The 23795-nt window shown below is 49.1% G+C and overlaps 10 protein-coding genes across 10 annotated transcripts; 3 read left to right on the forward strand and 7 right to left on the reverse strand.

Moving 5' to 3' along the window:
- Window positions 1-624: 624 nt before the first annotated feature.
- ATEG_06231 (tubulin beta chain) lies at window positions 625-2420 on the reverse strand (the record flags this gene model as incomplete). The annotated part of the gene is made up of 5 exons (XM_001215409.1): window positions 625-979; window positions 1048-1382; window positions 1438-1893; window positions 2316-2339; window positions 2409-2420. 5 exons carry the CDS (start codon window positions 2418-2420, stop codon window positions 625-627), a joined length of 1182 nt encoding a protein of 393 aa, XP_001215409.1.
- A 3222-nt stretch (window positions 2421-5642) lies between these two features.
- ATEG_06232 (uncharacterized protein) lies at window positions 5643-6828 on the reverse strand (the record flags this gene model as incomplete). The annotated part of the gene is made up of 3 exons (XM_001215410.1): window positions 5643-5673; window positions 5899-5992; window positions 6099-6828. The coding sequence occupies 3 exons, from the start codon at window positions 6826-6828 to the stop codon at window positions 5643-5645; spliced, it is 855 nt and encodes a 284-aa protein (XP_001215410.1).
- Window positions 6829-7997: 1169 nt separating this feature from the next.
- ATEG_06233 (fungal specific transcription factor domain-containing protein) lies at window positions 7998-9437 on the reverse strand (the record flags this gene model as incomplete). Its single annotated transcript, XM_001215411.1, has 4 exons — window positions 7998-8056; window positions 8105-8430; window positions 8495-8839; window positions 8893-9437. 4 exons carry the CDS (start codon window positions 9435-9437, stop codon window positions 7998-8000), a joined length of 1275 nt encoding a protein of 424 aa, XP_001215411.1.
- A 1227-nt stretch (window positions 9438-10664) lies between these two features.
- On the reverse strand, window positions 10665-12700 carry ATEG_06234 (Zn(II)2Cys6 transcription factor; the record flags this gene model as incomplete). The annotated part of the gene is made up of 6 exons (XM_001215412.1): window positions 10665-10670; window positions 10780-11563; window positions 11625-11755; window positions 11806-12107; window positions 12196-12490; window positions 12641-12700. 6 exons carry the CDS (start codon window positions 12698-12700, stop codon window positions 10665-10667), a joined length of 1578 nt encoding a protein of 525 aa, XP_001215412.1.
- A 655-nt stretch (window positions 12701-13355) lies between these two features.
- On the reverse strand, window positions 13356-13916 carry ATEG_06235 (uncharacterized protein; the record flags this gene model as incomplete). Its single annotated transcript, XM_001215413.1, has 1 exon — window positions 13356-13916. The coding sequence occupies one exon, from the start codon at window positions 13914-13916 to the stop codon at window positions 13356-13358; it is 561 nt and encodes a 186-aa protein (XP_001215413.1).
- Window positions 13917-14716: 800 nt separating this feature from the next.
- ATEG_06236 (uncharacterized protein) lies at window positions 14717-15268 on the forward strand (the record flags this gene model as incomplete). Its single annotated transcript, XM_001215414.1, has 1 exon — window positions 14717-15268. The coding sequence occupies one exon, from the start codon at window positions 14717-14719 to the stop codon at window positions 15266-15268; it is 552 nt and encodes a 183-aa protein (XP_001215414.1).
- Window positions 15269-15446: 178 nt separating this feature from the next.
- On the reverse strand, window positions 15447-16520 carry ATEG_06237 (uncharacterized protein; the record flags this gene model as incomplete). The annotated part of the gene is made up of 6 exons (XM_001215415.1): window positions 15447-15537; window positions 15570-15585; window positions 15683-15783; window positions 15918-16044; window positions 16127-16238; window positions 16491-16520. 6 exons carry the CDS (start codon window positions 16518-16520, stop codon window positions 15447-15449), a joined length of 477 nt encoding a protein of 158 aa, XP_001215415.1.
- Window positions 16521-17667: 1147 nt separating this feature from the next.
- Window positions 17668-18717, forward strand: ATEG_06238 (alpha/beta fold hydrolase; the record flags this gene model as incomplete). The annotated part of the gene is made up of 2 exons (XM_001215416.1): window positions 17668-18447; window positions 18613-18717. 2 exons carry the CDS (start codon window positions 17668-17670, stop codon window positions 18715-18717), a joined length of 885 nt encoding a protein of 294 aa, XP_001215416.1.
- Window positions 18718-20449: 1732 nt separating this feature from the next.
- ATEG_06239 (uncharacterized protein) lies at window positions 20450-21016 on the reverse strand (the record flags this gene model as incomplete). The annotated part of the gene is made up of 2 exons (XM_001215417.1): window positions 20450-20484; window positions 20641-21016. 2 exons carry the CDS (start codon window positions 21014-21016, stop codon window positions 20450-20452), a joined length of 411 nt encoding a protein of 136 aa, XP_001215417.1.
- Window positions 21017-21998: 982 nt separating this feature from the next.
- On the forward strand, window positions 21999-23411 carry ATEG_06240 (uncharacterized protein; the record flags this gene model as incomplete). Its single annotated transcript, XM_001215418.1, has 2 exons — window positions 21999-22161; window positions 22390-23411. The coding sequence occupies 2 exons, from the start codon at window positions 21999-22001 to the stop codon at window positions 23409-23411; spliced, it is 1185 nt and encodes a 394-aa protein (XP_001215418.1).
- Window positions 23412-23795: the final 384 nt, after the last annotated feature.

Below are 23795 nucleotides of genomic sequence, written 5' to 3' on the forward strand. Positions count from 1 at the left end.
TCGAAAAAGCATTTCACATCCCTATGCTGCAGTTCCTCACACCAGTAATGTTAACCAAGATGCCAACAAAGAGTTTCATACACAAAAGACAGGAGGGAAACAGTCCACTGAAAGCCTTCTTCATTTAAGAACTGATTCCGATGAAACCTCGAAATGAGGAGAGATTGGTTCATGAAGATAAGCCAAAGGTAAATGGAGGACTTTGGAAGGGGAACAGGTGGTAAAGCAGAGAATACCAGCAAAATATGACTAGTCGGCAATTTGATATGGGAAAATTAGGACCAGATTGATAAAATATATGTCTGTAGATTTTCAATTCTAGTGATATCCCATGGTACAGTGGAAAGGTATTGTAGGATCTGTATGCACATCTACACTATGCACTAGGAACCACCAGCCATCGTCTAGACTCTCTTTGGATAGACTAAGAAACGATTAATTAAAGAGCTACCCACATACCGTAGCTTGCTATCCGTAAGGGCTAATTGATGGGCTGTTACCTTCTGGAGCCTGACCGGTGTTTAGAATCTGTTCTTCCAAATCATAATCATTCTGAGAACAACGATAAGGATTATTATATTTAGTTTTTTTTTTTTTGAGATATTCTCATATGCATGACGGAAATCAATAATCCCCACCATGCGGAAGATCTTGATACTGTTGATATTCAGAGACAAGATCGTTCATATTGCCTTGTGCTTCAGAGAACTCCATCTCATCCATCCCTTCATTGACGTACCAATGCAAGAAAGCTTTGCGCTGAAACATAACAGAGAACTGATCACCAACCCGCTTAAAAACGTCCTGGATGGACGTAGAATTGCCAACGAAGGTTGCAGACATTCTAAGCCCAGGGGGCGGAATGGCGCAGAGAGCAGTTTGAATATTGTTGGGTATCCATTCAACAAAACTGCTCTTGTGCTTGTTCTGTATATTCTGCATCTGGTTCTCTACCTCCCTCATGGATATCTTACCGCGGCTGATGTAGGTGGTCGGATTAGCAGATGATACGATTACACGGTCAGACAAAAGCTTAAGAAGACATACAAGATAGCACAGCAAGTGAGGTACCGTCCATTCCGGATGTCAGAGGACGCCATCATGTTCTGAGGGTCAAACATTTGTCGAGTCAACTCAGGCACGGTTGCTGCGCGGAACGAAAGCGCCTTTTGATGGGTGAGTGGAGCGAAGCCAACCATGAAGAAATGCAACCGAGGAAACGGAATCATGTTGACAGCGAGCTTGCGAAAATCGGAGTTGAGCTGCCCTGGGAAGCGAAAGCAAGTGGTAACCCCCGACATGACAGTGGAGACCAGGTGGTTAAGGTCGCCATAAGATGGATCAGGCAGCTTGAGGGTACGTTTGCAGATGTCGTGCAATGCCTGTAACGTATGATCAGCTTATATGTCGTCCTTGCTCTGCAGAGCGGCGCTTTACCTCATTGTCTATGCAGAACGTTTCATCAGCATGTTCCACCAGCTGGTGGATTGACAGAGTAGCATTGTAAGGCTCTACGACAGTGTCTGACACCTTGGGAGAAGGTACAACAGAGAAAGTGGCCATCATCCGATCGGGAAAGTCATCACGAATCTTAGACATCAAGAGCGTACCCATACCCGCTCCAGTACCACCGCCAAGAGAATGAGTGATTTGAAAGCCTTGCAGAGAATCACAGGTCTCAGCCTCCCGGCGGACAACATCAATGACCTGGTCCATAAGCTCAGCGCCATCCGTGTAATGACCCCTAGCCCAATTGCTTCCTGCGCCTGATTGTCCATAGACGAAGTTGCCGGGCCTGTAAAGTCTACCGAAAGCGCCGGAACGGGCGGCGTCCATGGTACCCGGCTCAAGGTCAACTAAGACAGCGCGAGGCACGTATTTGTTTCCATTAGCCTGTTCGGATATCAGCGCTTTTCTGCAACATTCGTATACATATATATATAAAGATAGAGAAAATGTGCAGCACGAACCTCGTTGAAATACACGTTCATTCGTTTTAATTGATAATCAGTCGAGCCAACATATCTGTACTTGTGTCAGATTGATTTGGATTCACGAGTAAAGTGGACATTCTACTGACAGGCCAGAACTATCGAGGCCATGTTCTCCTGATATGGTTTCCCTTCGAGACGGATTAGTAAAATACTTTCTTTAGGAGGTGGTACTCCAATCTCTCCTAATATCATCCATATTCTAAGCTGCAGTGCTCATTTGAATGGCATACCAAAAAGCCGAACCTATTTGGTTACCCTGTTAAGAATACCAGAAATCAGCCCTGGGTAGATACAGTCTATCGAGTTTTGGTGCGCACTTACACATTGACCGATCTGGAGGTGGATCTGGCACAAGTCAGCAAGGTTGTTTGGGATGCTGCGTATCATGGTACGCGAGCACGGAGTGTAACATACGACTTCACGCATAATGGCAGGGACTGTCCAGGTAGTGATCGTGGAAAAATCAGTTATCAAAAAGATGATGATCATGGGAGGAGCAAGGAGTTTTCTGCAATAGTTTGTGGGTTTTGACTATCGAACGCGGGATGGTATGACATAATCAATTATCAACCGAGCCAAAGCAGATTACGTGTGGGATAGAAAAATGAAGGGTTAGGACACAGTTGCCAGATCTTACTCCGTTTGAGAGGGAAATAGGATACTGAAGCAAGGGCAACCAGTAATACGGAATAAATCATGTATAGCTCCTCCTCTCCTTGTGTGGGGAATGATTGACAGCCTAAATGATGTCATGTCCTAGTAAGGTGGGTCTAAGTTAGGCGAGCCGGCCCTCCTGTCTGTTAATTTCCTCAGAGATGTTGCAAGACCAAGCCATTCTTTGCGATGGCTTTGTAGATGACTCTGAAGGTACGCGGCTGGAATAGCACGACCGCAAGGCCTGCATATCAGTACTTGATATTCGGGAAGGTAGCGAAAATGCTCCATCTCAGCCCTTTCTGTTGGATTAAAGTACGACACGCGAAAAGGTGGTTAGCGATAGGTATAGTCGACAAAAGCTGAATCGCAGTGTTCGCAGTATTTTTGTTTAGATAGACTGATGAACGCGTCACGTGTGTGCTTGTGGCAATGCTGGGACATGGTGCGTGGAGCTCAGCGGGTGGGGCTAGAGTGGGCCAACAGGAATCTAAAAAAGTCGGAGGGAGCCCTGGTTCCTTAAGGGCATTATGGATCAAGTTGGGATATAATATTTAGTTTTCGTCGGGAGGTGGATCTGGGCCTCCTGTTGCTGCGTCCGACTGGCGGAGAAATTAATTTAGCGATGTTTAGATACGGTGGAGAAACTTCTCTTAGTATCCGTCCAGTGGAACCCTGAGATCTGGGTCGTTAGTTGGCATGGAAGGGGGCGGCCCGAAACGTCCAGTACAGGAAGTATCTCTATGTATAGATGTATCGCGTCTCGGTATGTAGCTGAAGCCGGTCTAACGCTTGCTTGTAGGGCATACTAGAGATAGTACTATAGAAGATCTGGCGCATCGGCTCATGTGTGATCTCTAACGTGTCTAACGCCCCGGCCATCGTTCGGTCAAACAAGACACCGATTATACGGAGGATACGACATAATCGGTTCTCTGCTTACTCTGCCAGACTCCTGCAATTGTAAAATTATTCTAAATAGTATTCGGATCGCATTGGAGTTCTACAAGTGTCTTTAGGGGGCAAAACCCTAAGATAAGGGAGCTAGCTATTTAGTTTAGACTAACCACGGAATGATCGCCAAAAATAGTTCCAATTCAAGTTGTGAAGGCTAGCTGTGATTCCACATTCTTGATGCTTCGTCGTGCAAAAAGGTTACAGTCTACATTCAACGAGTTTTGCTCCGAATATCGCCTTCGAGGCCTAACGCTTGCTTGGTCAGGAGGAATAGCTCCAGATCGAGAATCTCCTTTGGATCACTTAGCCTTTCTTCAAATCCACCACTGCATTACCCAAAACCACTGATGCGACGATCTATATTGTCTTTGATATTTACGACCAACTTTTCGAACACCTCGAAAGGTCGACGTGGCAGCTACAACGGAAGAATGTCCCTTGGAAACAGCTAATGCTGAAGGCGCTAGGCGCTGCAAGAGATAAGCTTGCAGAATACTACAGGAGAACCGATGAGATCCACGGCAATCTCTTTGCAATTGGCACAATGCTTACGCCAGAAGGCAAGCTACAATGCTTCTCAGGGAAGCCATCACTCAACGCGCGGACATAGATACTTCTATTGGACGATATGCTGAGCGGACTTGACGTGAACACAGCGCAAACTATGCTTGACCACGTGTTTGGGCGACATGGAATTTGCCGCAAGCTCAGCAATGCTGTGAATTTTGCCATATATTCAGGTACTACAGACTTTCTTATTTGTTGCAGAAGCTGACCTTATATGAAAAAAGATACTCTTTCCTTTTGCCCAGCATATCAAGCAGGCAGACCGTGTGAGCATCATGGAATCTGGGGGAATTATCCTGGAGCAGAGCACGCCATTTTGTTAACGCAGACTACGGAGGGAGCGACCCTAAAGATATCGAATGCTGATGCTGCTAATCACCGAGGTGTTCCTTGTCCGGCCGCGGCCGGAAGTAGGGAAGTAAATCGCCGATTAAAGGAAGGACTCAACCCCACCAATCCATGGTAACCTTTTCCAAGGTCCCCTGCTCATGGTGTGCTTGCTGTCTGTGCTTGCTGTCTGTGCTTGCCAAAGAGCCATCTTTTTTCCTGCGTGATCCATTCTCGGCACCGTCCGCTTCATATTCCGCCCGCCCCCCAACGGGCGTTGGGGGACTCCTATGCGAGCTATTCGCCTTATAACCGGTTGAAAGAGCATTCGCTAGAACGCTGGTTGGTACGAATACACTTGTTTCCATTACTATAGGAGACTTTCAGTCATATTTCAGGCAGTCCAGCACATATATGAACAGACGAGGTGTCTCCACCAGAAGTAGCCTCTCTGCCTCTTCATACGGTCCGGAGTGAGCCATCCTCGATGAAATCCAGGGCAAGATCCTCCATCTAACCGCCCACTTGTACCTCTTCCAATTCTCGCCATATTCCTTCGCGCACTTGGCATCGTCCCGGCGTTCGTGATGGATGAGCAAGACTCCAAAGTAGAGCACATGGAAGTAATCTGAAGCTGGACGGTGGAGTCGCTCCTAGGTTGGCGAGTCTGGCTCGGCCCTGAACGCCGCACAACAAGAAGGTCAAGTCACATTTATGCGAAGCAAACCTACTAGTACCCGCCTTTGGTCGCCGGCTTTGTTGTCCCATGGGTCGGGATAGCAAATCGTGCTGGTAAAGCAAGGACCTGTGGAGTCTCTTTTGTGTACTATTTTTAGTTGTGTGATACGCTATCTTATAACACCGCCCTTATTGTGACTATATATATGAACCCTGACAGCTATCGATATTTGACCAGGAAAAATATTTTGACGTGAGAACATTTTCTCGGCCAATATGGACATGCCAAGGGCTTTGCTACTTTTTAATTTCCTCCTCACTAATTCTGGCGCGCAATTCCCAGTTTCCAGGTGGATTACCATCCTGGGAAAGGTTCGGAAGTTTTGATAATTGCGTTACCATCCCAAGTATCGAGGCTGAATTCCTTGGTCCCTGTTGGATTGAACTTCTAGAATATACGATCGATCATGATGGTTTGATCTCTCCATCCCTTTGTCTAAAAGTCGTAGTTCTAAGGAAGGCATTTTGGACATTCACATGTAAATAAAGGTCTCTATTGCGAACCTAACATGTCAAGACTGGCAAGTCTTGGTGCTATTGTTATTACGATAGGTTTCTCTCGTCATAAGTGTACAACGCCTGCCAATTCGCCCTCGTTTCCACTTCATCTCAAGGGCACATGTCCTTGACGACTCTCCAACATGTCATTTGGCACGCGTACAGTTTTACGAACGGTATTGTCATGGTCAAGTTCATACAGCAGAAATTGAGATAGCTAATCCGGAAGTGCCATCGAACCCATATTGACTGCGCTACTGATTTAAGTTTGCATATATGCAGATGTTTCAGAAAGTTGAAGCACGTTCGCTAAGACTGACAATTATATCAGGGACTGGTTTGGTCAGCCCACCGTCATCCCACCATTGATCCTGATCGTCTGTCCATTCACCCACTGGCTCTGATCGCTGGCAATGAAACAGACCACATTCGCAACTTCCTGGGGTTTCCCCAACCGTCCCATAGGGGCCAAGTTACTCTGAAGCTGCACCATCTGCTCCGTCTTCCCCAGAAAATACGCATCCGTCCCAATGGGCCCCGGCGCAATGGTGTTCACGGTGATCCCCCTTCTCCCCAGATCCTTCGCCAGAACACGCGTGATCTGCTCAATTGCCCCCTTGCTCGCTGTATAAAGAAGATAATTTGGGGTAACGCCGCTGAATGCCGCCAGTGACGTCGAGAAGAGCATCACCCGCCCACCATCTGCGAGATGCGGAACAGCCTCCTGCACGGTGAACAAGGGACTGCGCACATTCGCAGCGAAGAGTTTGTCGAAGTCGTCCTCGGTGATACTGAGCAGATCCCCCTTCTGCCAGAGTAGGCCTGCATTAAGGACGAGAATATCGATTTTGCCGAATCGGTCGACTGTCGTCTTGATCAAGCGCGTGATATCTTCGCGCTTCGATACATCCGCTTGGATGGCAAGGGCATGGTTAGACCCAATCTCTGATACGACTTCGTCGGCGGCTGCAGTGGAGGAGACGTAGTTCACGACGACGTCGGCGCCATCCTTAGCGAGGGCGAGAGCCGTTGCGCGTCCGATGCCTCGGGATGCACCAGTGACAAGGGCAACTTTACCGGATAGTGGAGACATTTCAATTGCCAGAGGAATATATTCAGCTTGGCAGAAGTATGAAATCGGACAGTGGGCCTCAAGTGCTTGGGGGATTCAGGAAGTTTATGTAGACGATGTTCTCTACCGTATTCACTGCGTTCGGTGTGCCATCTCCAAGCGCCGGAGCTAGCGGCCGATCCCTGCGGATTTAGCGGCGAATAAAATAAGTGGCTGCTTACTGCTTTCTGTCAAGATGACCATAGCACAGCAACGCCCGCAAAGTGATGTGGGGAAGCCATTAAACCTCAATGATCTTATTGCCTCTGCTCAGGCTTGCCTCAGGCTGCAAGGATGGAGCTGAGCGGACACAAAGCACAACGCTAGTTGAAACTTTTATTCCCTGGTGCTAGTGCCCTTCCGGAAGATTTTGCGGCGCTAAGCAAAAGCATGATGATTATTGGACCTTGAAGGGTACGATTTCACTGATAACCAATAATGCGACGTTTGCTGCCATACGCCACTGTCGAAGACAGTGCTCCATATTCCTTTCTCGGTAGATGATATCAAGTAAGTGCGTGAGATTGAATCGAGCGGTATCTTGGGAAGGATAAACTATGTCAGAAGACCATGTAGAAAGGGAAGTCCCATCATGCCATAACCCGGTCCCGGCCACCAACAGCACAACACTGACAGGCAACACATCGAATTAGACTAGAACACATTGAAATTTTGCTAGCCTCTGTTGGCTATCAGAAGTTCACATGAATGGAACAAGTGCCACTGCAATCTGTGGGATGCCTACAAATCTCTACAGGAGGATATGGGTTGCAATGCCAGATGCAAGATTTGCGAGGCCAGTTGGAGCTCTGGAAAAAGGCACATGTGTTAATTTTTAGTTCCTGGGTAACGCTGCGCCTCCAGCTTCCTTGGTTGCTCGCCAGAACATATTAGGAGGCTCCGACACTTTGACCCAGGCGCTGAATTTGCTGCCGAATCTTGAAGCACCGTACCCGGCGAGATGGGGTTATGACTATGCCGATCGTAATGCTTTTCTGTTAAATACTGGGACTTTGTTTATAGTATAGGCAGGCGTAGGCCAGTAATCCAGATCTATGAGCCATGGCTTCCTTTGAAAGTATTTTATTCATTGCTTTCTTTTGTATTCAACACTCCTTCCCTTACAAGGGCATCCGGTTCTGAACGGAATGTTACATACCACGGTCAAGGTGCTCAGCTTCATTCCAGACAAGCCTCTTCATGTAGTAATCTAGTTTCAATATCAGCAATGGCTACCGCAAACTTGTATAGCCTATACCTGCGAGGATCCAGTAGCGCCTAACACGTTCTAGCGCTAGGCTGAAAGCTCGACCATCAACATGCGACTCGTCAGGGTCTGCTTGTTTTAACCAAATTGCCGTAAGAGCTGTCTCGCCAATACACATGACAGCTGGTAACGGGACCCTGGAGATCTCTTCTATAGCTTCGAGTGCATTCAGTTGCAAGCAAATGTCACGGACCATGTTAATGACGGAGGATACTGCGGCCATGGACAGAGGCGCTCTGTGCAGTATATCCGGATGCTGTGCTATGGAACTTGGAGCCCCGTATCCCACTTGGCTTCGGTGGAGAGTGAGAGTAGCCCTGATTTTCGCGATTTAGCCTCAGGACTCAGCAAAAATGGAGATGGGTGGACTTTGATGCATACATCAGCGCAATTGCAATGGCGCCAAGATGAGCTTCCCAGCCAGCGCTTTCCTCGAACAGTTGCTGCATCAACTGCATCAAATTGCTGTCGATCAGATGAAAATGCTGTTGAAACGAATCCAGTCGCACTAAATTCTGAAGCATCTGCACGTTTCCTAGAATTCTAACCGCTTGGATCTCGCGAGTGTAGTAAGACAATGGAATATTAAGTGAGGTTTTGAAAGACAGAAATGTTTTGTTTGGCTTGTGTTCGCTTTCCTGGTCGCCAATTGGAAGCGGAAAGTCATCGACAGGCTCCCCAACCGCATGCGGTGCCACTATATCTGGCATAATCTGGTAAACAAGGCTTAATGGTATTAGTCAATCTCCCCACCAATCCAGGTGATTTGCTCTACTGACCGGTCCATCATGTACACCGCAGTCCAGACTCTTCTCCGCTCTTCTGCATGACACCAGGCGCCAGAGTAGTCGTCCACGAAGGATTCATCAACATGTAGTCCAAGTGAATACGCAAGCCTAGCACATGCTGCTACTCGCAAGAATGCGGCTTCCAAGGAGCCAGATCCCAACTCATATAGGATGAGTAGCAAGCCTGCTTGTACCAGTTCCAAGGATGGTCCGCGCACCAGTAGCAAAAACGAGACTAAACAGCTGCATTGCTGATAAAGATGTTGCTGGCCTTCCCTCTGAATGCGGGTATTGCCCCATTCGTTCTCCGTGAGAAGATACATTGCCAGTAATAGAAGCGCCAGTTCCGCCGAACGGCTACTATGAATCTGTGATATCCGTGCTCGGAACTTCTGCTCCGGGATAACGGGTAGCCACCGATGAATATTCCTAAAGTAAACACATAGAATAGCGTCTACTAACACGCTGCGGTCAAGCAAAGCGTTAATCACCAAGTCCACGAAGAAGCGGTCGATAGCGAGGCTGTGGGAATCCATATTCTGTGTGCAGGATTGCACCGGCGGAGATGTGCTAGGCAGCCATTGCTGACCTGAGACCACCGGGACATGAAAGAGAAGAAAGTCCAACGAAGACTTGTATTGGTGGCAAGCTTGGGCTTCCCCTGGATACCAGTCATAGTTGCATTTTAAGTCCAACCTTCCGACAAGAACAATGTGAGCCCATCGATGACTATACCTCACTGGGAAAATGGCTCATACTTCTCACACCGAGTGCAATTAGGCAACTTCTTGTCGCATTTGCGCTTCTGCGATCGACACAATTTGCAGACATTCGTTGCATGAGGTTTGCGGATCTCAGCCACGCCAGACACCTCGCTCATCATGACAACTCTACCCTGCACAGCAGCGGGGAGCAATAGAGAGGGTGGTGTCGTGAACATCAAACACGGACACCGAGAGAGTACCGAGTACGACTATATATCTGTATTCTTCCGACTTTTGAGCGAAGGTTTCTTACCAACTGAAGTAAGCGGTCCGTCTTTATCCGCGAATTTTTATAATTTTCGTTCTTTTTTCCGTCTGTTCACAGATGCCATGGCGTGCCGGAAATCGATTCAGGCCGTTTCAACACTTCTGCCGCCAGCTGAGGGTGAGTTCCTGCGTCCCACGCAAGGCGCCATAATTTCCCTGCAGATTGTGGCTGGCTGATCTGTACCAGTTACAACCGACGGTTCGTTCCTGGTGACTATTCATTCTGTCCGCTTCGCGATTCTAACCAGCTGATGAGCTGAGTTAACGTAATCAGAAATTCGTCCAGCTGTCGACTGTGGCAAGCAAGCAGCCACCTACCGCATCAGGTATAAAATAGGAAATTTCATAATGGTAAAATCTTAAGAAGAGCACTCCATAAGGTGCATATCCTGCGATGTGGACCAATACAAAGCTTCGGGCAGGAACTACTATATCGAAGCTGCGCCTAATGGTGTGGGTCTACTCAGGACCCACGCCCCCCGTTATGCTGAATAAGCATCAGCCTATCAAACCCTAGCGCCGCAAAAGTTTCCTCTTGCGGGCAATAGTCAGACGGCCGCGTGTAGAGTTCGGTGTACCCCGGCCGTGCCCGTTCCTTGACCGACTCAGTGGGTAGGCCCATGCCGTAGATAAGGAGACTCGCCGATGAATCGTGGCCTAAGCCATTCTATTGTGTAGAAAAGTCATCACCAGGTCATAATCTCCGAATTTTCGGTTAATAACCCACATTACTCATAACTGACCAGAAACTGTTAGATGTCTAGAGTCCGAGCGCAGGAGTAAGAAGGTAGTCCGCTTATTAGAAATTCCATTGCTATTACATCCTACCTACTTCAGGTACACTCACCCCAAGAACACCCTCATGGTTATTGTTATAAATATTGTTGAGTTTTTGTGATGAGACCTTTTGCCAAACTTTCTCCGCAGCGGTGTCCCCATGTCGACGGATATAGAAGAAGTTTTCAAGGAGCAATCGCACATCCCTAAAATCAACAAGGCCGAGGTTTGATGAAACGCCGCCCAGATGAGCACAGTACCAGACGTAGTGCTCGGAGCACTGTCTGGCCGTCAAAGCACCGACAAAAAGAATCCAGAAGAGGAGATCGGGTGCAGTCGAAAGAAAGGTGTCAAGTCTAGGAACAAGGCTCTCCCTGAGTCTGGCGGCGACCTCGTCCATGCAAGGGAATGCGCCAAATTTGCAGTAGCGCGTCATGGAGTACGCAAGCATTGAGCGGCGGAGCGATTCTCTGATATCGCCAGGGCCGAGGCTCTCGTATGACAATGAGAGGAGATAACGCTGCGATAGATTCCAAGGGTTATTATCCCCGTACGTGGCGATCCTCTTGCCCTCCCGTCGCTGGTCATCGGTCTCGTAGTGCACAATAAGGTTGCAGAAATTCTCGATCGCGGCTTTGAGAGACCGGTCAATTAGCCCCGCCCATGTAGAATTTCGGAACCGGGTGCCCAAGTTGCAAAAGATGTTGTCACTGCGTAGGCTCAAGATGACCTCTTCCGGTGGGCTGTCGGAATGGATGATGAGAGCTGGATGATTCATGGCGTACTCCAAATATTTCGGCGCCAATGGAAGAGCAGGAGGAGTACATTTCACAACTGCGCACAGGATATCCATACTAAAGAACCCGAGCTTCAGTATGAGAGTGGTCGGTTTGAAAGCAATGCATATATCCTTACCCCACTAGAAAGGAGATTGTAGACATGTCCAGACGGTCAACCCCACCGGAGGATCGAATTAACTGTTGTAGACCAGCCATGTGAATATCCATTTCCGCGATGTTCGCGTTGGAGGCCTGAAAAGAAGGGATCTGTCATCAGCTCAGTCCGCACATGAGCTCCAGCAAGTTGGGAATCACACCTCCACACAAACAAGCATGGCAATGGTGACGATGATCAATTCGACATTTGCCGTGGCGATGTTATCGATTGCCTCTTGAATATTCTGTATTATCCTAGAACGAGATTCATAGGCCTGCAGCATCCATTGGGACGAATTTGGGTTATTTGTTCCGTAATCATGATCAAGATGGAATCGGTGTGATGCAGACATCGATATCATCCCGTAGAATATAGCCGGCTGAGTAGTAGCTTGTTGTCCGCACCAAATCCCCAGCATCTCGGGACGAAACGGCCAGCAGCATCTCACAGTGTGCAGCATGACTACATCATACGCAACAGAATCAGTTCCTCACGTAACACACCACCTCGCAACCATTGACACACTGCAACGAGTCTGCGTAACACTTACAATGCTGAAAATGGCCACTGGTGCGCCCAGTTAGTGGTACCACCATCGCAGAGAATGGGTCTGGAGCGCCCGGCCTCAAGGCCCGATCGCCGTCCGGAGGCACCGAAGCTACCAGCTGAACGTTCTCGTTAATCGAGGACAAGGATCTCGGGGTTTGGTCACGGCCATCAGCCAGGCGCCGGAACTTAGTGGGGTCTTCGGGCTTAGACTCAAATATAATGAGCCCCCTCAATGGACCGGGGCATTTCCTGCCGCGACGGACACACTGGCCGCATTCCGGCTCTTTTTCATCGCACTAGGCGGACCGCCAGACTTAGCAAATATAGACAATACACGTAGACGGCCAGGAGGCCGGAAAGACCAAAGGATACTACGTGTGGAATGATTCAGGGAATACCATACAAGGGGGTCAACTCATGCTTTAACTAGGCACTTCGCTGCTTACCTTAATCCTCTTCTGACGACAGGGCTTGCAGCCCCGACTTCTCCCAGATTCGCGAACCATGACAGGTTCGGCAATAACGAAGACAGGCCTAGATTATCGGAGAGCGCTGGAAATAGTCTAGGTTTGTATCCTTGTTGGATTATGGTCTCTGGCCTGATCGATGGTAGTCTATCGATCGTATCCTAAAGGCGACACGTTGCTCACTAGCGCCGCAAAACTTCCCCAAAACGGCATAAGCCCATCACGTGTCATTGACATCGGGATACTGAGCATTCAATCGTGACCAATCCTCTTCTCTTAGGATACCTCAGCACGAGCATACAAGATTATGTTTCTGTCTATAATGGCCATGCTCTGTCGAGAAAGTTTTTGCGGCGCTAGCTGGGCCGAGCCCGGGAAAACACGATTGATCGCTATGTCTATTATTCGGTGATCTGGGCTTTTCTGCTACCTCTAAGATAGGGTTTCTCGACTTGTATGAAGGAAGCGAAACCAAGAGGTGCACAGGTCGACTTTATAACGGACAACTATACGCACGTCCTCCGCACATTGATTTTATGCAGTAAATGTCCTCGAGTTTGACAGAAAGTAGATACATGCAGCGTTAACAGTGGTAGGAATGCATAGAACGAAACAACCACGACAACGTGACTGAAAGGCCCCAACTCGACGATAGAATTAATCTCAATCTGACTGATGCTGAAGACATGCTGAATCAACACCCTTGGTAAAGCATTGCGGACTGGTAGCGAGAAACACCATACCTAGCCACAGTATCACAGGAAAAGGACTTCCCAGATTCGATCCCCTGATGGTGAACACGGCTACCACTGCAATCATTCGAAGCATACCAATCAGCGGTTGGGTATGGATTGCCATTGGTTTGCCTCCATAGCCAGCTGCTGCCCCAAGTGCACGTATTGCAAAAACTGTACTTCACTGAAACGCATACTCCACAGCCGAAGTTCGCGATTCGGAATAGGCGCGAGGAGCAGATTCCGTCTTCGAATGCCTCGAAGGCATTTGCGCCGGCTCGCTTGGCCAAGCTCCGTTTATAGAGGGTGGTATCAGCCAGGTCGAGGACTTGGCCAGGCTCAGTAATCTCGTAGAGCGGGACACGGGTCATCGGCTCCCAGCCGTCAGTGGTGTTGAGAGAAAGATATTCTAGCCACTCCTCGTGAGTAAGGCCGGGCTTTTCAACTTGGTCGGTCGGTAGGCAGAAGGCAGGTGGTACAGCCATAAGAGACATGGCCAACGCAAAGGCTTTGACCCTCATGATGTAGAATTCTGGATTGGAATTGAGTCTTAGTGAGTGAGGGAAAAATGTGAGCCTGCAAGAGCAACAGCAAGAGAAATCAAGGCTTGGGCTGAGGCCGTGTCTGACCGTATATGGGAAGTGTCGTTGCACTCTTATATAGTACTTCCTCCGGGCTTTGGAGTGGAGACAGGAACAGAAGAACCCAGCGGCCGCATTGTTTTACCATCCGCGGTATCCAGCATGCTCCAGCTACGCATTAATTAAGTCAGGCTGCCTCAGCCAAGAATGGGTTGACATAATAACCCATGTCTCTAAGAAGCTGCTGTAGGTAAGGAGAGGCAAATGGCCACCAAGTCAATTGCGCTCTAGTTAAATTGCGAGAAGAACAACCATCACTCAGATAGCTCGCATCAAACCAATAGTACATTGGTAGATGATGTTGAATACCGTCAGCTGAGCATGTCATCATTCAGGCGCATAGTCAATTGCGGCCGCTAGTACATTGGTAGTTGATGTCAAACACCGTCGGCTGAGCATGTTACCCTTCAGCCAGTTAGACGATTGCGGCCGCTAGCGCATCGTTCTGCTGCTCAGTTGTACTATGCAAGAGTCAGGACTGACCGTTCGGTTGTATAAATTGCCCGAACATCCGAAGGCAATATCACGTATTCCAGTCTCAAAGAAGTTCTTGCTCCTGACTTGGACCTCACGCCCCTCCTCTTCAATCTTTTCGGCTCTCCTTCCTGAGGCCTAGCCCCAGAGATCCCTGAACCTACATTTCGTCCCCGATAATAGCAAGTGGTATCGACTCTCTCATCATGAAGGTCTCCATCTCAACATTGGCCATAATTCTTGCAGTGCAACAAGCCATTGCCCTCCCCGCCGAGCAGGCTGAAAAACCAGGTCTCACGCGCGAAGAGTGGCTAGAGTATTTGACTCTGAACACGACTGAAGGATGGGAGCCCATGGCACGTGTGCCGCAGTATAAGATCTCTGCCGGCGAAACCCTCGACCTCTCGACCACGACCCTATTCAAAAGAAGCCTGGAGAAGCGAGGCGGCGGAAATGCCTTTGCCCCGTCTTATTATGGGGGATGTGCGACTCGGGAGTTCACCGTAAAGAACTTCGGGTGCGGTGCCTGCGTGACTGCGGCGGGTGCCGGTCAACTCAGTTGGGAGAGTAGCTGGTTATGGAGAGAAACCACTGGGAACCCATATCCAACTGTTGAGTGGTACAACGAGCGTTACTGTACCGGTACCAAGGTGCATCATCAGGGTATCTACTCGGGACGGTATTCATCTTGCGACACCGCTGGGCAAGGAAACCAAGCTTCAGTCTACCTGTCCGCTATGCTTTACCAGGGCTGTTGAGAACGCTTAATGAATAGACTGCGGTGGAGCCTAATTCAAGCTGGGCGTGGTTTTTCGGTGCACTTCAGGAACGTCGTTTAGAACTGTTAGGGCACCTTGCACGCAGAGGACGTTATGTTCTCCGTCTCTCTCGAGTGTTTCTATATCGTTGCAAACAATACAGGAATGTAGTCCTCCGTTAGTCTTCAGATACCACCATGGTCCGTGGATTGAACCAGCCATCATGTACGAGTCTCAGCGAGGATTGTCCGAAAATATCCATCTGAAGACTGCAATATATGCAACAGTAGTCTCAGCTTACCCCTTGGGTATCATTACTAGATACAGTGTGTTTTTTCAATTACCCTGACCCTCCAGAAGGAAACCAAGGCTACTATAACGAGGCCTATCCTTCTATGTACAAATGCAGCGTACCATTATCTTCTAACGAGTTCAGAACCTCGTTATAGTGGGATATTCCGGACAGACCAGATCTCGTGATATCGAGGTTCTCGTGATATGAAGGATACGTATATCTAACCTGTAAAATATCTTCGAATATCCAGCTGAGTCTATAGGCCCAGCTTTCGACTCTAAAGGATACGCTCATGCTTATGTAGCTTATATATAAAGCTCTCCCTTATTATCGTCATTGAGACCTGGCCCATACTGAGCTAGAACCTGGCTATCCGTATCATTAGGAATATCCTGGACGGCTTCCTCTGCTGGATTAGGGAACGTATTAATATCCATTAGGCTCTGGATAGGCGTAGAGATCTTGAGGGGGAAAATTATTTCTGTATATTATCCAGAAATGCTGACAGGCTCGTGATACGATGGTTGAGAATCTAGAGCCTTTCTAAAGTAATTCTGGATTACCTGTCCAGAAAGTTTCATTTCCCAGTTCTGGATTCCCCGAATCGCTTTTAGAACATCCATTTGACGTGATTATATCACGATTAATCGCAAACTCCTGAAGGATACAGCGAATCTAGCATTGTTTCTAGTATGACTTCCTACAGAAGATATTCCCTTGATCAAGAGGTTGATAACGGCTTTTAGAGTCCGCAGGATGCAATATAGTAAGAGTATTCTGTAGTGGATAGCCATTACACTGAATCTCTGTTACAGCAGCTTGATGAGCATAGAAATTATCCATAAGAAGGGCAACATTACGGCCACTCATCTGCCTGTTAAACCAAACGAAGAAAGTATTCATGAAGGGGATAAAGGCATCACTTACAGGAAGGCTGAGTGAGAGAGACAGCACCATAACGGACCAGCCGCAACAAACATGAATGCAATAAATAGGGAATTGGCAAAAGACAGCGAGGGAAAATGGATGCATGTGAGGTTGAGAATGGTGGGGGGGGGAGAGCGGTCGGATGGAGGAAGCGGAAGAGAAGTAGGAACAGCGTATATTTATAGAGATGGGGAACCTAAATCGCCCTCAGCAAAGTAACTGCTGTAAGGATGTGCGAGACGCAGCGAGAGGAGCGACTTTCAAAGAAGGTTGAGAGCGATGGGTTTAAAACGGTCGAAAATCGTGCTTCTGGGCCAAAATTCCATTGACTTGCCTCCACCACACCAGCCCTGCGCACCCCGGCAGGTTCCCGCAATCAGGGCGGACATAAAAAACATACACCTACACTGCCGGAAATATTTACCAAAGCCAAAAATACAGCACAAGTTCCACAATTCCATGACCTTCTGTCAATATGCGGGAGTCTAACTTACTGTGTATAATAACGCTTAATCTGAACGGCTGCAAGGACTTGAATTCATCTAAATCTAGAAAATTGATGGCCCTATTATGATCAAGCTTGACCGCTAGTTCAGGACCTCGGAGATCGAAACCCGTGTCGTCGAGCGTGGTGCACGGCCTGTTCGCCCTACCTGATTTGTATGGGCCGCGAAGCTATGGGCAGGCACCACGAGAAGCCCAGATACAACAGATAATTTCGACCACCGTTGGGTTGACCGAGTGGCACTAGCACAGATTCCGATCGAAGGACTTTTGGTGTACCGAGTATTTCGGCACCTAGCACGCGCGGCAGTCCGAGGTGCGAAGGGCTTATGGTGAGATACGTGGTGAGTTGAGATATGGCCCGTCTATCAGTCCATGCCCCATTGTGACCAAGCGATGTAAGCGATATGGCACTATGACAAAATTAGTCCACCATTGTCATGAAATCCTTGCCCCAGCGGCCGACCGGCCGAAGAGCGTGGATAGTCCAAACAGGACTCAGATGACAATGAGGCTAACGGGGCCAATGCACAATAGAGGAATTTCCAAATCGAGTAAATGCCTAGCCATTCCGCCGACTAGCAGGTGGTCACGCGGGTAAGCGGGTTCCTAGATGTGTCTGTATAAATAAGCCTACCATCGCCATAAAGAGTCTACGAGTGAACCAGCCAAAATGCTCAAACTCTCAATCATCACGCTTTTCGCAGCAACAATGTCCGTAGCATCATTCACCCCACCATGGACAATCCTCCCACCAACCCCCGAACTTCCACCCTCGTACCATGCAGCCTACGCGCAGCTCAACAACATCTCCCTCTGGTATTCGCTCTTCGGCCCCTGTCTCGGCCAAGCCGGCACCCCTGTAGTTCTGCTACACGGCGGCAAGATCTCCTCGCGCTGGTGGGGCCACCTGATCAAATCGCTCGAGTCGTCGTTCAGCATCGTCGCAATCGACACACGCGCACACGGCCGATCAACCGATGACTTGTCCGTCCCATTGTCTTATAACCAATTCGCAGCCGACGCAGTCGCCCTCCTTGACCACCTGAAAATCCCCAAAGCCAACTTCATCGGCTGGAGCGATGGCGCGGTGACATCGCTCGCGATAGCGATGCAGTACTCCTCCCGTGCGGACAGAATCGTCGCCTTCGGGGCGAATTACCGTCCGGACCAGGCAAACACCACGGGGCTGGGTGGCGTCTCCTTCGGAGAAGACCTGTACAATCGGGAGAAGGAGCAGTATCTAGCTCTGAATCCAGATCCGAATCCCGACTTTGAACGCTTCTACGACCGCGTCGTGCAGATGCAGTCTGCGTCGCCAATGTGGGACGAGGAGGATTTTGGCAAGATTCCGGTCTTTGGGGAGAGTGAAGATGCGCCGTTTGTACTCGTTGCTGCGGGGGACTATGAGGAGGCGATTATTCGGACTGTCCCTGGAGAGATCCACGCCATGGTGAGTGTATTTGATTCTCGTAATTGAGACGGGGATTGGCATGACAAAGGCTGACGTGGGTAGATTACAAATTCGCAGCTTACTCTTTTACCCGGCGTAAGCCATTTTGCGTAAGCCTATATCCCTGATAATTGATACTTCATACCTAACATTATTGCTATATAGACCGCTGCAAGACCCGGCGACGTTTGCAGCATCAGTCAAGGCCTTTTTAAGGAAAGCAAAAACGGCACAGGAAATAGTTTCGTTTGGCATCGACTGAATAACTAGGAAAACAGCGTAGTTTCATCTTCTATTAAGATCTCCCATATAGGAAGGCATTTTGGCGTAGGTGATGTTTAGGTGCAATACCGTCAACTTGAGCAGGAAAACAGAATAAAATCAAACAAGACATCGACAAACACCTCAGAATGGCTGGGCAGGCCGATATCACGAATAAAATCCGTTCATTTTCGCTCGAAGGTGGTTCTCCTTCGACCTGGGCGAAAAAGAGAGCGGAGAGCTCATTATAAAGTTACTGTATTATTCTCGCAATAATTATTTCTCACGTGCAACTCGACCGCGCCTCCAAAACCGACGCTCTCGACGCAGTCCGCACACTCCAAACTGAACACAGCATCACCCATCTCGAAATACGAATCTGTACCCCGCCTAGTGGGTTGTGGTTTAGAATCTAACTGACGGTGAGAGGTCAGTGTGTGAAATCATCACAACCGTCAATACTGGTTTCAAAATTAAATCAGAATGATTCCTCTACATCGTTGTTCTCACACAAGGTACAAAGCGACCCCTGGATCTAGTTTTGAAATTATACCGGCGGAGGATTCCTGCACTAATATCTGATAGGCAATATATATCGATGTGCCTTGAGACAAGAGATTCAGTTGCCAGACAGAAGTGGCTAATGTCTTGAGCAGTAGATATTTAGAAATCACTCGTCGGGCGACTAGTCTTAATTTCAACTTGTCCCCTTGAACAATCTGGTCTTTCCTTGATTTGAGCTCCTCCCTGTCCTAGTTGACACTGACACCTGCCTGCCAGCCAGGGTCGCCGTTCCTGCGTCAGCCATGCCATGGTGTTCGCCGCAAGCTCCGGCTTATCTATGAGGACAGCATGCGCGTCACGAGGGATTTCCCAGCGACAACTCAGTGGCGCCGATAGGCCTGAAGTCTGCGAGATATACCGTGTTGTTGATGATAAGTACATCGATACATGACAAATGCTGATACGCCAATTTGACTGCTGCACAGACCTCTTTGTCGGATATCACATCCAAAGACATTGTAATAACGCTGGACTGCGCGATGGACAGGATTTGAAGGCGTTGACGGCGTCGAGGTCAGACTGGGCCGCAAGACTTAGCGTCGAAGCCGTGGCCCGAGTAAACGCCAGGGCGGTGGCGCGGCCGATGCCCGCTGGACGCCCCTGGTCGGGAAGCAGGACTGACTGTCTCCGCCCATACAAACTCCGGCCGCGTAGAGCGCCAGGATCGCGCACTTTACCCGCTGCTAACCTAATTAGGCAACTACCTGTATTAAATACCGCCGGAACCACTCTAGTATTGCTCCTATCACTTCCTGCACAGTATTAACACTTATTATTATCTGTACTACTCTTTATTGCCCGTCACTTCCTTATCTTAACTTTACCATCTGCTCTGTAATGAAATTGCCCGCCTGCCTACCTACCTGCATACCTACATTCCTGTCTATCTACCTGCCTGCTTGCCTGCCTGCCTACCTACCTGCCTCAAAAACTATTAAATAAACAGGTAGGCAAGCAGGCAGATAGGCAGGTCAGGTAGGTAATCAGATTAAGCATGCAAGCAGGCAACTGGTTAAGTAGGTCAAGTAGGTCGAGCAGACAGGTCCGCTCAGCTACTGCTTTTATTCTGCCGCGGATCCGCAAAAGTTTGGCAGCCAGCACAAAGAGCTTGGCGGGTGCTCCTCAGATACCTCAAACCTCTAGACAACTAGTTATAGAAGCGAGGCAATTTAATACTCTAGAAGAAAGGAATGAATCCATTATTAGAATAATCTTTTGAGTTTATTAGAGCGTGTACAGATATCTAATCATTCGGCATATTGCTCCAGAGACCTCCATATAACAATGAGCGAGATATTCTCTGATGTACTTTGGCACGAGAATCTCACCCTGTGTTGTCCTTCGCCTTGGATGACTCTGTCCGCTTACTGGCCAGATCCAGCAATTTCCAGGGAAGGGCTGTACGCCATAGTTGATTGTCAGCCGCCCAGTCACAGATGACTCGCACGACCTGCTCGAAACCGGGGTCAAAGGCGCTGCCCATCTCGGACTGACGCAATACCGTTGCTTGGAAATGGTGGGCTGGTCCGCCTTCGCGATATTCGACCTGATAGCTCCCGTAACCAGGCTCCGCGTTCAATGCTACTTGGATGAAATAGTCATAGCCCGAATCGATATTGGTGGGAAGCCGCTCCAGAACGACAAAATTACACCAAAGGTCCATGTCCGCGAGCAAGTCGTGGAGCTGGTCATCAGACGGATCATCCAGAACGCGGTTGCCGTCCGTTGCCCTAACTCGCTGCATAGGTACAATAAAAAGAGTGATAGCTGGTCGATGATGGTGGAGGAAGACGCGTTGAGGAAATGATATGGCAGTGTTGGGTGATGGTTAATTGTGTGGCAGTGGACACTTGTTTTGTGGGTCGGTGCGGTGCACGTCGCCTACCTAATTGGATCTAGTGCCCCTGTAGGCATGAGCCCTGGATAATGCAGTATGACAGCAGTTTTTTAATACAAGGAGGGAACCACAATCAAGATCACTTAAAAGGGGCATAGAGGACTACAGAAAGACAAATCCGTCTAATTTAATTTTAAATATTTGCCAGCGCAGCTTCATTCTAATCCTATCTTAAGAAGCGTTGCGTCATGTTGCCATAGGGTGTTTGCCGACTAGACTTAGAGTCCCAACAACGTCGATGCCATGTAAAAATTCGCTGAGGTATAGAGTAGCTAATGCACAATCCCTGCCCTTCAATCAGAATTTTAATATCTTCTTCCGTTCGCGTGGAATCGTTAGCCAAAGTTGGCAACTTTTGAGGTTTTCCGGGTGGAAGATTACTTAATCATCCCGCTCGACTTAACGTCTCAAAACTAAGCCTTTTTCGATTAAATTCCTCAACACTAAACTACTTTCAGATTTGTCCTCAACACTAGACCTATTTTGGTTTTATATTCTAATCACCTCTACTTCCTGGCATACTGTACACTGCTTCTTTCAACCGCTATGCTTTGCACATTCTGACACTGGTTTACTTATAAGGGAAGTGTAAGACTTTCGGTCATGTCCGAAAACCTTGCTATCGGTTGCCTGGCTAGGGAAGGTTGTAATAATGCGTTGTTTTAAGATCATCTTCGAGACAGAATAGAAACCGACCTATTCATCCTGTTACCCCTTTTTCTTATTTCAACTTTCGACGACCAAGGCACTTGAAATCTCTCTATCTTATAGCGCCGCCTACTTTCTCTCCCCTCTCTTAGGCTTCGGTTCTAGTGATTCTTCCGTTATTATGTCTCCCCTTAACTCTACTTCCACCCGAAAGCGCGGTCGGCCCCCCAAGTATCAGTCTGCAGAAGAGCGACAGGCCGCGAAGATAACACGACAACGAAATCAGCGACAAGCCGCCCAAGCGGCTAAACGCAACACCTTCTTTGATGAATACTACTCGGCCGGTCCATCTGCAACTGGGTGAAACGCCCGATCGGCTTCTTGTTCCTGGCATAGGCGGCGTTGTCGGGTGACCCATGAACTTGGAAAGAGTTGCTCCCGGCCGTTAAGCCCCGGATTCAGCTCCTTCTTGAGCTCGAAGATAGCTCTATCCTAATTGGACGGAGCCGCCTCTAGAGCTTAACAGTCTCGAACCCTGCCCGCTAGTCCTACCCCTAACCTTTCCCGAACAGTCCCGACCCGACGCACAGTGAGCACCTCGAGGGGTGATCTATCAAATTTAGAAACCGGAAGCCCTGCCCCAGCGGCTGCCGAAGATGGCGAGGATGTTTGCACGCTGGCACGCGTGCTGGCCGACCAGCTGTATCAGCATTACGGCTGTTGTCGGGAGTGCCATGAGCAGGCCCGTGTGGCGCACCAAGAGACGCATTCGGTTTATACCGGGCTGGGGGAGTATGTGGACCAGATTAATATCGCTGGCGATTTCCCGGATGTGCTGGGCTCGGCTATAATCGCGGCCCGCGAGTCTAATCTCGCCCAGCAAGTTACTAAGGCACGAAAACAACAGATCTACTGCGGCATCGATCCTCACAAGCCCGATGAATCCCCAACGCATCTCTGCGTGGCAGCCGACCATCGTCCCGATCCTTCCTTGGGCGTGACTGTTGATATCGATAGCGTGGGTGGGTTTGTCAGTAGTCTGGCGGTAGCTCGTCGGGGGATCCGATGGCATCCTACGCAGATGGCGGTGTCCGACCTCCAGTCCAGCCTGCATATAGATCCGGTTTCAGTCCAGTATTTCGACTCCACCGGGCAGGCCCACCATGTTCGCCGGCCGGTCCATCAAGTCCCGCACTATACCTTTGGTCGTCTGATTGGATTCGAAGATCTCTCTCTGTATCTGCTCTTTCCCCGACTGTACCGGGAAGATCAGCAATCCAGCCGTCTGCTAGACCAGGATTTCCAGCAATGGACGGACGAAATCCTCCTCCCAATCATCAATCGGTGTTATTCCGGCGACCTAATCCAGCACTACCCCTCTAGCTTTGACCATAGCCGGCTGAACGCAACCGCCCGGGGAGTAGAAATGCGGTCCCAGCGAGTGGATCCCATCCCCCGCGAGCAGCTCCTTGCCTACTTTCTTCCTCCCGAGGCGCTTCCTACGATCTGGGAACAGATTCTAGAGGCGACCCACCGCCCCGGATTCCACCAGTTTCAGGATCTCAAGATTCTGATCGAGGGGAAACTAACCTAAAGAACCTTGACTCAAGGCAGAACACATTAGGCGGTCTCATGGCGGGCGGAACGCTTTTCAACAACACTATCTGGCAGAACGGCTATTAATGAGGACTATCTCGCTGAGACCCTTTCTTCTACGACCTTGGAACAAGGAAACCTGCCCCAACCACGGCGAGCGAGCGAGAGAGGCCGCCGCAATCTTTACTCTGGCGGCGTTGTTGCCTGAACGCGTATAGCCAGTGGATCCATAGCAAGCAGCCAGCGGACGCGCCCCATGCTCTGCAGCACTTCTACCCAATCAGTATGCTAGAAGACACCGGCAGCCTGACGTTAGAAGGACCCGGCGAACATCACCGCAGCGGCGGGCCGGTCATCTATGTATAGTCAATTCTACGCTAGT

Source organism: Aspergillus terreus, genomic scaffold (assembly GCF_000149615.1).
Source record: "Aspergillus terreus NIH2624 scaffold_8 genomic scaffold, whole genome shotgun sequence".
Taxonomy (NCBI): domain Eukaryota; kingdom Fungi; phylum Ascomycota; class Eurotiomycetes; order Eurotiales; family Aspergillaceae; genus Aspergillus; species Aspergillus terreus.